This window comes from Vipera ursinii, assembly GCF_947247035.1.
Source record: "Vipera ursinii genome assembly, chromosome: W".
Taxonomy (NCBI): domain Eukaryota; kingdom Metazoa; phylum Chordata; class Lepidosauria; order Squamata; family Viperidae; genus Vipera; species Vipera ursinii.
In genome coordinates, this window is record NC_139522.1 from 30175605 (window position 1) to 30188070 (window position 12466).

At 39.7% G+C, this 12466-nt stretch overlaps 1 protein-coding gene across 1 annotated transcript in view; it reads right to left on the minus strand.

The window, feature by feature from the left end:
* Nucleotides 1-12466, minus strand: part of LOC310648262 (26S proteasome non-ATPase regulatory subunit 11-like) — a 41363-nt gene that overhangs the window by 10087 nt on the left and 18810 nt on the right. The window contains exons 7-10 of the mRNA XM_083376013.1: nucleotides 10032-10176; nucleotides 8626-8686; nucleotides 4218-4280; nucleotides 3048-3173 (exon numbers count right to left, since the gene is read on the minus strand). Coding sequence (XP_083232139.1) covers nucleotides 3048-3173; nucleotides 4218-4280; nucleotides 8626-8686; nucleotides 10032-10176 — 395 coding nt within the window. The remainder of the gene's footprint in view (nucleotides 1-3047; nucleotides 3174-4217; nucleotides 4281-8625; nucleotides 8687-10031; nucleotides 10177-12466) is intronic.

Consider the following 12466-nt stretch of genomic DNA (forward strand, 5'->3'; position numbering starts at 1 on the left):
TCATAATTGTGATGATTATGGCTTACAGCTCATGAAAACCCCAAATCCACAATCTCAGAAAATTAGAATATTGTGAAAAGGTGCAATATTCTAGGCTCAAACTGTCCCACTCTAATCAGCTAATTAAGCCATAACACCTGCAAAGGCTTCCTGAGCCTTTAAATGGTCTCTCAGTCTGGGTCAGTAAGAATCACAATCATGGGGAACTGCTGACCTGACAGTTGTGCAGAAAACCATCATTGACACCCTCCATAAGGAGGGAAAGCTTCAAAAGGTAATTGCAAAAGAAGTTGGATGTTCCCAAAGTGTTGTATCAAAGCACATTAATAGAAAGTTATGTGGAAGGGAAAAGTGTGGAAGAAAAAGGTGCACAAGCAGCAGGGATGATCGCAGCCTGGAGAGGATTGTCAGGAAAAGGCCATTCAAAAGTGTTGGGGACTTTCACAAGGAGTGGACTGAGGCTGGAGTCAGTGCATCAAGAGCCACCACACACAGACGGATCCTGGACATGGACTTCAAATGTCGTATTCCTCTTGTCAAGCCGCTCCTGAACAACAAACAACGTCAGAAGCGTCTTACCTGGGCTAAAGAAAAACAGACCTGGTCTGTTGCTCAGTGGTCCAAAGTCCTCTTTTCTGATGAGAGCAACTTTTGCATCTCATTTGGAAACCAAGGACCCAGAGTCTGGAGGAAGAATGGAGAGGCACACACTGCAAGATGCTTGAGGTCCAGTGTGAAGTTTCCACAGTCTGTGTTGATTTGGGGAGCCATGTCATCTGCTGGTGTTGGTCCACTGTGCTTCATTAAGTCCAGGGTCAACGCAGCCGTCTACCAGGAGTTTTTGGAGCACTTCATGCTTCCTTCCGCAGACGAGCTTTATGGGGATGCTGACTTCATTTTCCAGCAGGACTTGGCACCTGCCCACACTGCCAAAAGCACCAAAACCTGGTTCAATGACCGTGGGATTACTGTGCTTGATTGGCCAGCAAACTCGCCTGACCTGAACCCCATAGAGAATCTATGGGGCATTGCCAAGAGAAAGATGAGAGACATGAGAACGAACAATGGAGAAGAGCTGAAGGCCGCTATTGAAGCATCCTGGTCTTCCATAACACCTCAGCAGTGCCACAGGCTGATAGCTTCCATGCCAGGCCGCATTGAGGCAGTAATTGCTGCAAAAGGGGCCCAAACCAAGTACTGAGTACATATGCATGCTTATACTTTTCAGAGGTCCGATATTGTTCTATGTACACTCCTTGTTTTATTGATTGCATGTAATAATCTATTTTTCTGAGATTGTGGATTTGGGGTTTTCATGAGCTGTACGCCATAATCATCACAATTATGACAAATCATGGCTTGAACTATCTTCCTTTGCATGTAATGAGTCTATCTCATATATTAGTTTCCCCTTTTAAGTTGCATTACTGAAATAAATGAACTTTTGCACGATATTCTAATTTTTCGAGTTTCACCTGTACTAATAGAATGTGAAAATTAGCACATGTCCCTGTACAAACCTGGACTGGAATATTGGATGATAATGGCTTTTTAGGGGGAATTTTTAGAAATTGGAAGCAAGCTTTATTTATGCTTGTAATAATCATTATGGGATTAATGTTTTATCTTGTCTCATCCCTCTCATTAAGAATATTGTTCAGAGTACTGTGGAAGGAATAATACAAATTAATCAGAAAGAATCACTAGGGAGAAAAATGTATAACCTTACAAAATCAATGAAGAAACTAATTTTGTAGAATATGAAAAGAAATTAGAAATACAAAGAAATCTGGAAAAAAATGTTTTATTTTTAAAGAATGGGTAAAAAGAAAAAGGGTGGATTTGTGGAAAATAACTGGAAGTAGCAAGGAAATTTAAAAATAAATATAAATATGCTTTTAGTATTATCATGTAATCATATTTTATATTTTATAATAATCATTTTATAATCAATTGCCTGAGTAGATGCTTTGAGTATATGGGGAAAAATACAAGCCTCAAGTGGAAGGAGGGGGAGAACAGGAGTTACCATGGGGCCCAGTGTGAGTCACCATCTAGAAATTGTTTTTAAGTACCTTCTGGTGTCTGGTACCCCTGGCAGGTGTAGATGGGAGACATCTCTCCTCTAGAATTGATAAGCATGTACATATATGGTCTGAGTAAACAGGATAGTAGGGGAGGGATCTTATTAGTATAATGTAAGCAAACAGGGACAGAGATAATGTATTCTGTTTAGGCGCTTCTGATAGATTGTAACCTCCAAAGCCACCTCCAAAGTCTAAGCCAATGGGGCCATGGGGGAGGGAATGGGGCGTCGTGATAGGATGTATAATAATATGTGATTTTGGAATTTGGGGTGTGGTTCAGTGCTTGGCTACATTGCATTGTTTGCCTTCCTGAATCCACCACGCTTTGCAAACCGTTACTTTTTAGACTTTGTTGTGAAGTCTAATAAACTTCTTTTCTATTTGCAACTCAAACAAGAGTGGATTTCAATTTGTGTCTATTTTTGTATCTAACATGAGTAGCCTGGCTTAGACAATTTTTTTTAAATTTTACTTATGTCTATACAGCTTTTCCGCTAAAATGTATATGTTCCTTTCTGGTTTAGCTAATGCACAAATTGTGGCCAAATAAATATGTAGTATGAGAAAAGAAACCATGGCTGATTTTTTAATAGAACCACAAGGTGCTATTAGTTTACAAATCCTTCCTCATTTTAACCAGGGCTTGTGATTATGTTTGATGCTAGAATAATAGTTTAGACCAAGTTTGGTTTTGTACTCCATCCAAAAGAAACAGGAGGAAGGCACATCAGAATTGTCCAAATAAGACATAATTACTTTATATGTCATATGGACTCTGACTTGTTCAACAAGACAAAGTGTTTCAAAGATTTAAAACAAATCTTAGATTAGTTTTATATGAACGTGCCAATGTTTTAGAATAAAATCTCCATGCCCAATTTGATAGGAAAAGAGAGAACAACAATGATTTAATAAAAGCAGAAAGGGAAGCACATGGCAAGATCTGCAGGAGCTTTTTACCTGCACTCTGGAGAAAGGCTCAATAACACGGATGAGGTTTTGTTCCAATAAGTTATCATAGAGTTTTCCCAAATGCGTATTGATGATGGGGTCATCCCTGAGTTCCACTTTATAATCTTTCAGAGCCTATGGTAGATCAAATTCAATCATTACTAAATGCAAAAGTCAACCTCACAACCATCCTGAACAGGTTACCTGAAGTTATCCCATTCATGTCTATTTTTTAGAAACATCTTTGATATGATTAAAAACTTCATTAAAAAGGAATTACATATGGGACTGAAATGGTTATCTCTGACTAATGAAAATACACAGACTTATGAGCATCCAGCAGGTACTTTCAAGTGGCTATATGAACTTTTGCAACAATCATATGTCCTAGTGATGTATATTTGTTTAGATCTGAAGCAAAAATAGTGCTTCAGAGGGGTTGTGGGCATGCTTACTGAACCTGCTGTCTCCTTTGAGGAGACGCCAAGAGGGGCAGCAAGCATGCCCACACCTTCTTAAAACCACCATTTCCACTTTGGAGCCAAACAGCTTCTCATAGTGAGGTAGCCGTAACCAAACTGAACTTTAATTCTGTAGATAAGCCCCTAGTTCAGGTCAATTAATCAGTTGTGCAAATCAAGATATTCAAAGCTTTCCCACATATATATCTGTATACAGATAGAAACATATTTTTCCAAGTTGTAGAAGGGAACATTTGAACTGTACTTTACTTCCCAGCAACAGAAGTTATCAAGTTTTCTTTCTGTTCGAATTGTTTTTCTAGTTTGCTTTTGATTTGTGCATAGTATGCCTGCAACATCTGTAAAACAGGTTATCTTCAGAATATTTTCATTGCCACATGCTTTGACCTATCAAACAATAGCAGGATCCAAGTTATTGATTCTTCTGGCCTTCAGCGAAGAAAAGTCTGCACTCCAAAGTGCACCTTCTGAAGAAATCAGACTCTTGAGTTATTATGATTGAAACTGTAGGCTTAGTAATCACAGCCCAGTCCACACAGTCCCAAATGGGTTCAGCAAGCATATCTTGAATACTCAAAGGCTGGATCTCCCTTTTTCCTTTACTGCTTCTCAATGTAGAAGTCCCTTTTCTAAGACTAAGGATTAATCTACATAACACAAAGATATTCAACCCATTTTCCTTATTATGGTTGTTTACCTCTTTGAAATCATCCAATGATCGATTCTTACTGGCTTGAGCTACACACTTCAGTGCTTCTGTCTGTAAAACAGAGTACAGCCAACATTATATATTCTTCTGAACCACTAGATACAATTAGTGCGTGTAAAGTTCATATATTAGAAAAGTGCTTTAGTTGGACAGAATGTAATTCAGGAAGGATACTTGATGAAAATACTAAGACTGCTTTAATTCTTCTGCCCTCACTTAACTCAAGCAGTTGCTAAATCACAGAAACATTCATATTAAGTTAAAAAAAACACTATCAAGACAAAATAACCCCAACATACAGGTGAAACTCGAAAAATTAGAATATCATGCAAAAGTTCATTTATTTCAGTAATGCAACTTAAAAGGGGAAACTAATATATGAGATAGACTCATTACATGCAAAGCAAGATAGTTCAAGCCGTGATTTGTCATAATTGTGATGATTATGGCGTACAGCTCATGAAAACCCCAAATCCACTATCTCAGAAAATTAGAATATTACATGCAATCAATAAAACAAGGAGTGTACATAGAACAATATCGGACCTCTGAAAAGTATAAGCATGCATATGTACTCAGTACTTGGTTTGGGCCCCTTTTGCAGCAATTACTGCCTCAATGCGGCCTGGCATGGAAACTATCAGCCTGTGGCATTGCTGAGGTGTTATGGAAGACCAGGATGCTTCAATAGCGGCCTTCAGCTCTTCTGCATTGTTCGTTCTCATGTCTCTCATCTTTCTCTTGGCAATGCCCCATAGATTCTCTATGGGGTTCAGGTCAGGCGAGTTTGCTGGCCAATCAAGCACAGTAATCCCACGGTCATTGAACCAGGTTTTGGTGCTTTTGGCAGTGTGGGCAGGTGCCAAGTCCTGCTGGAAAATGAAGTCAGCATCCCCATAAAGCTCGTCTGCGGAAGGAAGCATGAAGTGCTCCAAAAACTCCTGGTAGACGGCTGCGTTGACCCTGGACTTAATGAAGCACAGTGGACCAACACCAGCAGATGACATGGCTCCCCAAATCAACACAGACTGTGGAAACTTCACACTGGACCTCAAGCATCTTGCAGTGTGTGCCTCTCCATTCTTCCTCCAGACTCTGGGTCCTTGGTTTCCAAATGAGATGCAAAAGTTGCTCTCATCAGAAAAGAGGACTTTGGACCACTGAGCAACAGACCAGGTCTGTTTTTCTTTAGCCCAGGTAAGACGCTTCTGACGTTGTTTGTTGTTCAGGAGCGGCTTGACAAGAGGAATACGACATTTGAAGTCCATGTCCAGGATCCGTCTGTGTGTGGTGGCTCTTGATGCACTGACTCCAGCCTCAGTCCACTCCTTGTGAAAGTCCCCAACACTTTTGAATGGCCTTTTCCTGACAATCCTCTCCAGGCTGCGATCATCCCTGCTGCTTGTGCACCTTTTTCTTCCACACTTTTCCCTTCCACATAACTTTCTATTAATGTGCTTTGATACAACACTTTGGGAACATCCAACTTCTTTTGCAATTACCTTTTGAAGCTTTCCCTCCTTATGGAGGGTGTCAATGATGGTTTTCTGCACAACTGTCAGGTCAGCAGTTCCCCATGATTGTGATTCTTACTGACCCAGACTGAGAGACCATTTAAAGGCTCAGGAAGCCTTTGCAGGTGTTATGGCTTAATTAGCTGATTAGAGTGGGACAGTTTGAGCCTAGAATATTGCACCTTTTCACAATATTCTAATTTTCTGAGATTGTGGATTTGGGGTTTTCATGAGCTGTAAGCCATAATCATCACAATTATGACAAATCACGGCTAGAACTATCTTGCTTTGCATGTAATGAGTCTATCTCATATATTAGTTTCCCCTTTTAAGTTGCATTACTGAAATAAATGAACTTTTGCACATATTCTAATTTTTCGAGTTTCACCTGTAGAAGCCGAAATTTAGGCTGCTACAACGAAGTACCTGAAAGCCCCACAAGTATTCTCTGCAACTGAAATCCATCGATGAGGATCTAAACCAGGCATGTCAAATTGCCAGCCCACGGGCCGGATGCATCACACCAAAGCTGCACCCACCCCATTGCCAGCAATGGGGAAAAAGTCGTGCAACATCACATGACATCGCGAGTTTGACATGCCTGATCTAAACTCATTAAAAAACAGAAGTGCTAGCTAGTATTGAGAGTAAGAAAATGGCCCTGATGAGCTGAGAAGACAATTTATTTGCTTGGTATTTTTTTCTCATTTTATCTATATTATCCTTATTTTATTTCAATCTGCTACTCTTATGTTAACTACCCCTATGGCTCACTCAAAGATTACACAGCTATAACATCCTGAAAATCCTCAAATTCAATCTAATTTAACCTCTCAAGATAAAAGCCAAAATCTCTCCCCTCCCATGCAATAAAAGTCCAGATTCTACCTAAATCACAAAGCAGACAGATATGAGTATGCCTGGACAAGAAAACTGTAAATAAATAACAAGACAAATCCTACTTACTTTATTCACACCTAAAATCCACATGACCATTTGAATTGGCATTTTTTATTTTTATTTATTTTATTTTAATTCCATTTATATCCCGCCCTTCTCCGAAGACTCAGGGCGGCTTACAAGCTTAGCAGTAGCCTTCATTCGATGTATATGCCTGCTTGTTAGGGCTTTCACACACACCCCAAGCGGCATTATTACAAAGTCAGCTTAATTGCCCCCAACAATCTGGGTCCTCATTTTACCTACCTCGGAAGGATGGAAGGCTGAGTCAACCTTGAGCCTGGTGGGATGCGAACCTGCACTAATTGCAGGCAGCTGGTGTTACTTAAGGAGGCATTAGCCCACTGCTCCACCAAGGCTCTTGGAAACAGAACCTGAAAAGCAACCATTTCTAGAGCTGTCTACCTCTCATAATCAGGTGATCAGAATATTCCCTTAGTTTCCCACCCTGAAGCAGCAATTTTCTCCAGAAAAATATGTCCTTGGTGAGGGCTGAGCAGGTCAAACAACTTTGAAAGGAATTTACAACAGACCTTGTTGCTAGGGGATGCTGACTGACTGCACAAACAGTACTTTCTATCTTTGAATATTAATCATCTATAAACAAGAATGTGGACTTCTTAGAAAACAGCTTTTGAAACTCTTGGGCAAAACTTGCAAATAAGTTAAGAGTTTCCACTTAAGATTAAAAGACTGGCAGTAGTAGTGAACAGCCCACAGCTAGTCATTAACGGAAACTATTGGGGAAACCAAATTAAGACTATTAAGAACATTCAAATAAAGGGAGATCTTATAGCATCACATTCCACAAAAAATAAACCTAAACAGGCAGTTATATAATTCAAATGAATGAAGCTGTTTAAAGTTACACTTACTAGAGTTAACAATGGGTGCTGGTTTAATAGAAGAGCTATTACTGTATTCTGGCATTTAGCCATTTCTTTCAAAGTGCTGTTAAAAGAGTATCAAAGTGCGGCAGGATATAAAATTATTTTGCTGTCATTTGACCAATTTACAATTCCTTCCATGTTTTGGGCACTTTGAGGGGTGCTTTACAAATATATCAACTATGTGTTTTTCAGGATGAAAAAAGGAGCGCATTGAGAGATTGTCTTGCCCAATGCCAAGGGCAGCATGCCAAATTATAAAGACTATGGCAACCCAGTAACTCTAGCATCCTTGTCAAGACAAAGTTGAAATAATTAACCTAAAATAATACCAAAAATATATTCCTTAGAAAGAGTAGTAATTAACTCTTTTGGAGCCTTACCAAATTGTGAGCAAGAAGAAATGCTGAGTACACTTGATGAACTTAAAAACTGGCAATAATCTGTGCAGCAGCCAAAACACTCTCTTGGTATCCTTGGATATGACAACCATGAAGAAAGCCTTTATAAATTATAAGAGCCCTACAATTTAACTCCCTCGCCAAAGCAGAGAAATACTTCACACTTTAGCAACTCCAAATCAGTCTAGTTTGCCCTAATCTTGTCAATCTCTAGATGCCAGAGATCTGCTCCATTTTGACTCATCTGACTCAGACCAGGAAATGGAACAAAAGGAAACTGCTGTATCAATACCACACACCAGTCAAGGCCCCTGGCCTTCAAGTTCAATTGGGCTCAAAGGTAGTAATCCAATGACATAAGTTCAGGGAAGCTACTTGTTAACAAACTCCATTTTGATGAATCACCAAATTAATGCTGCTGGCCCATCTTTCTCTGCATCCAGGAGGGAGCACATGCCAACTGACTCCCAAGGTACCCAGGATACATAAAAGCCATCTAATGAATTATTGCTGCGGAGGCAGAACAAATTTGTGGGTAACTGTTTTGAGCAGTATTTGGATACTTTTTAAACAGGAGTCAACTAGGATTGGAAAAAATTTCAAGAACAAAAAAAGTAGTTCAGGATTTCTATACCTGTCTGCCTGCATACCGCAGTGCAAGCTTTCCACTCACCAATGCCTGCACATCCTCAGGTCTGTAAAAAAAGCAGAGATATCAATTTACTGAACTCAGGCTACAAATGAACCTCACTATATAATCACTGCTTTCCAGAAATGTCTGCATTCCACTATCAGCTTTATATTAATGTATTTAAAATGCTTTATGGGACTGCCAAATAAGCATGAACCAAAGATAATCAAGAGAAAAAGTAACCAGCCATTTGAATATTTGTGACTCCATATATAGAGAGTAACACTTGCTTGTAGCCACTGCAAATGCCAGAAATATAAAAAGATCAATAAATATAAACAAAAGCACAAAACAGATTCTGCCATGTTTCAACATCAAAAACAAAATGACAGTATTGATATAAGGCATTGGACAAAAATGTTTCTAGAGGTTCCTTTTTCAAATGCCTGCTTATCCTGGGGAAGAGAAACCAAGAGAACCTTTGCTTTCAACTGTCAGAAATGAGAACTAATAAGTTGTATTTCAAGGACCTGCATCTATCTCAACAGTTAACTTAGCCTCCTCAGACCAAATCCTGTTCTGACTAGGGAAGCATGTTATAAAAACATTCAATTCTGTTACTGTAGATGGCAAGGAACTCAAACATACTGGCCTTTCCACTCTTCTTAAGGATTTGCTTCTAACAAGCGCTGCCCAGCTTTCTTAAAGTTAGAACGGAGCTGAAATAGGGCATCAAACGCCCTTCGCCCAGTGCGCTCCCACAGGGAGGGTCTGCTCAGGGTTCCGCCGGTAAGAGATTGCCGGCGGGTGACACCCAGGGATACGGCCTTCTCAGTGGGAGCGCCTGCCCTCTGGAACCAGCTGCCGGTGGAGCTGAGGAATGCCCCCGACCTCCGATCATTCCGCCGGGGCCTGAAGACCTGGCTCTTTGAGCTCTCGGGCCCAGGCTGAGGAGAAAATTATTTTAACTGGGGTTTTTAAGAGTACATGGTTGATTTAATATTTTTTAACTTGGTTTTTAACTTTTGTATGTTTGATTTTTAACTCCCTGTAAACCGCCCTGAGTCCTCAGGGAAAGGGCGGTATATAAATGCAATAAAATAAATAAATAAATAAAATAAATATTTTGCCAGTGATAATGCAATTCCAATATGTAGAAGTCTAAACAGGAGACAGGCAAATATTCTATCCTTCTTTGCTCCCTTTCCTGGCTTTTAATTCTCCATTTTCCCTCCGTTAGTATTTGTATCTCTTCAACCACCATCAGAATTTGAAATTTAACTTATTCATACAAGAGTTTTGCAAACAGCAACATGTGATCTGATCAGAGCAACTATCCTATGTGCAGGTATAAAAAAGGAAACAAGTACATGTTGCATTCCTTATGTAATAAAATAAAAATCACATACGAGTTTAACATGATCTTGCACAGCAGCATATACTTCAATGAAGTGATGGCTTTGGGGCTGTCAACAGAATCATAACCTTCGAATGCCTCATAAAAATAAGAATATGCTGTCTTCCAGTCCTTTTCTTCTGCTGCATGGATAATACCTATTAAAGGTAAAATAAAAAATAGGTCTGTCTATAACAGAGGTATCTGGGGTACAAGATAAGGGAAAACATTGCTGCCAAGTCCTATTTATTTCTCTAAGCCAGAAAATTCTTAAACTGCATATTTTTATCCCCTGGGTTGTGGGGTAGGGCAAGGAAAACTAATTTTATGTATATGGCTAGAAATTTTTCTAATTCCCACAAAATTCATTTTCATATACTCATGCAAAATAGCAAATATAATTTCTTCCAATATTTGAAATTTCACCTAAAATTATTTGGATAACAGATTGAATGAGATTCAAAACAATACCAACTATATTAAGTAGATGCTAAGTCAGAGAAGCCTTGTCAAGGAAATGATTAAGAGATGTCCAAAAGTATAACTCAGGATAAACTTTAACAAAAGAGCATTAGCTAACAATTCAAATAAATTCTGTATCTAGGTGCTAATGACAAGAAATGTATTTCTTGTTGTAATCTCCCAAGCATTAGTCAGATGTTTCTATTTTGCATGAATTACTCATATTGTCAAGATTGAATTGCTATGATGCCTGCCAGCTTCTACCACTAATCAATTTGCCATAGAAAAGGGGGAAGGTAGAAAGCTTCCTACATACCTTAGGTAACTGACTAGCAAAAAGTTCATCTATTTCCTCTGTTTGGTTGGGTGGCCTATAGTATACACCTATGGCAATGTCATCCTCCCCCTTTTATATTGACCCAAATGCATTCAAGACAGTCTTCATTATTGTTGCGTTCTATTTCTGTAGAGATGTAGTTATTTTTTATATAGAGCGCAACCCCACCTCCTCTTTTATTTGGTCTGTTTCTTAAATCCCTCTAGCTGTGTGTTCCATTTTTTTTTAATTCCATTTATATCCCGCCCTTCTCCGAAGACTCAGGGTGGCTTACAAGCTTAGCCTTCATTCTATGTATATGCCTGCTTATTAGGGCTTTCACACACCCCCAAGCGGCATTATTACAAAGTCAGCTTAATTGCCCCCAACAATCTGGGTCCTCATTTTACCTACCTCGGAAGGATGGAAGGCTGAGTCAACATATCATACAGTATCTGCCCTCATTTACCTGAATTTCTAAGAAGCTATTGGAAGCTAAGCTTTACACCAAGCTATCCAAATGTGACTTCCACAAAACTAGTTTGGATATCTTGTGTCTAGCGAGGGAGTGGAAATGGACCCTGGGAAGGTGATGGCCATATTAGAGTGGGAAGCCCCACAGACCACAGGGCAACCGCAGAGCTTTCTGGGTTTTGCCAACTTCTACTGACAGTTCATATCCTCATTCGCACAAATAGACCTACCTACAGTGAGGGAAAAAATATTTAATCTCCTGCTGATTTTTTACATTTGCCCACTGACAAAGAAATAATCAGTCTATAATTTTAATGGTAGGTTTATTTTAACAGTGAGAGACAGAATAACAACAAAAACATCCAGAAAATACATTTCAAAAAAGTTATACATTGATTTGCATTGCAATGAGTGAAATAAGTATTTGATCCACTATCAATCAGCAAGATTTCTGGCTCCCAGGTGTCTTTTATACAGGTAACGAGCTGAGATTAGATGCACTCTCTTAAAGGGAGTGCTCCTAATCTCAGCCTGTTACCTGTATAAAAGAACCTGTCCAAAGAAGCAATCAATCAATCAGATTCCAAACTTTCCACCATGGCCAAGACCAAAGAGCTGTCCAAGGATGTCAGGGACAAGATTGTAGACCTACACAAGGCTGGAATGGGCTACAAGACTATCCCCAAGCAGCTTGGTGAGAAGGTGACAACAGTTGATGCGATTACTCACAAATGGAAAAAACACAAAATAACTGTCAATCTCCCTCGGTCTGGGGCTCCATGCAAGATCTCACCTCATGGAGTTTCAATGATCATGAGAACCGTGAGGAATCGGCCCAGAACTACACGGGAGGATCTTGTCAATTATCTCAAGGCAGCTGGGGCCATAGTCACCAAAAAAACTATTGGTAACACACTACACCATGAAGGACTAAAATCCTGCAGCACCCACAAAGTCCCCCTGGTCAAGAAAGCACATGTACAGGCCCGTCTGAAGTTTGCCAATCAACATCTGAATGATTCAGAGGAGAACTGGGTGAAAGTGTTGTGGTCAGATGAGACCAAAATTGAGCTCTTTGGCATCAACTCAACTCGCCATGTTTGGAGGAGGAGGAATGCTGCCCAAGAACACCATCCCCACCATCAAACATGGAGGTGGAAACATTGTGCTTTGAGGGTGTTTTTCTGCTAAGGGGA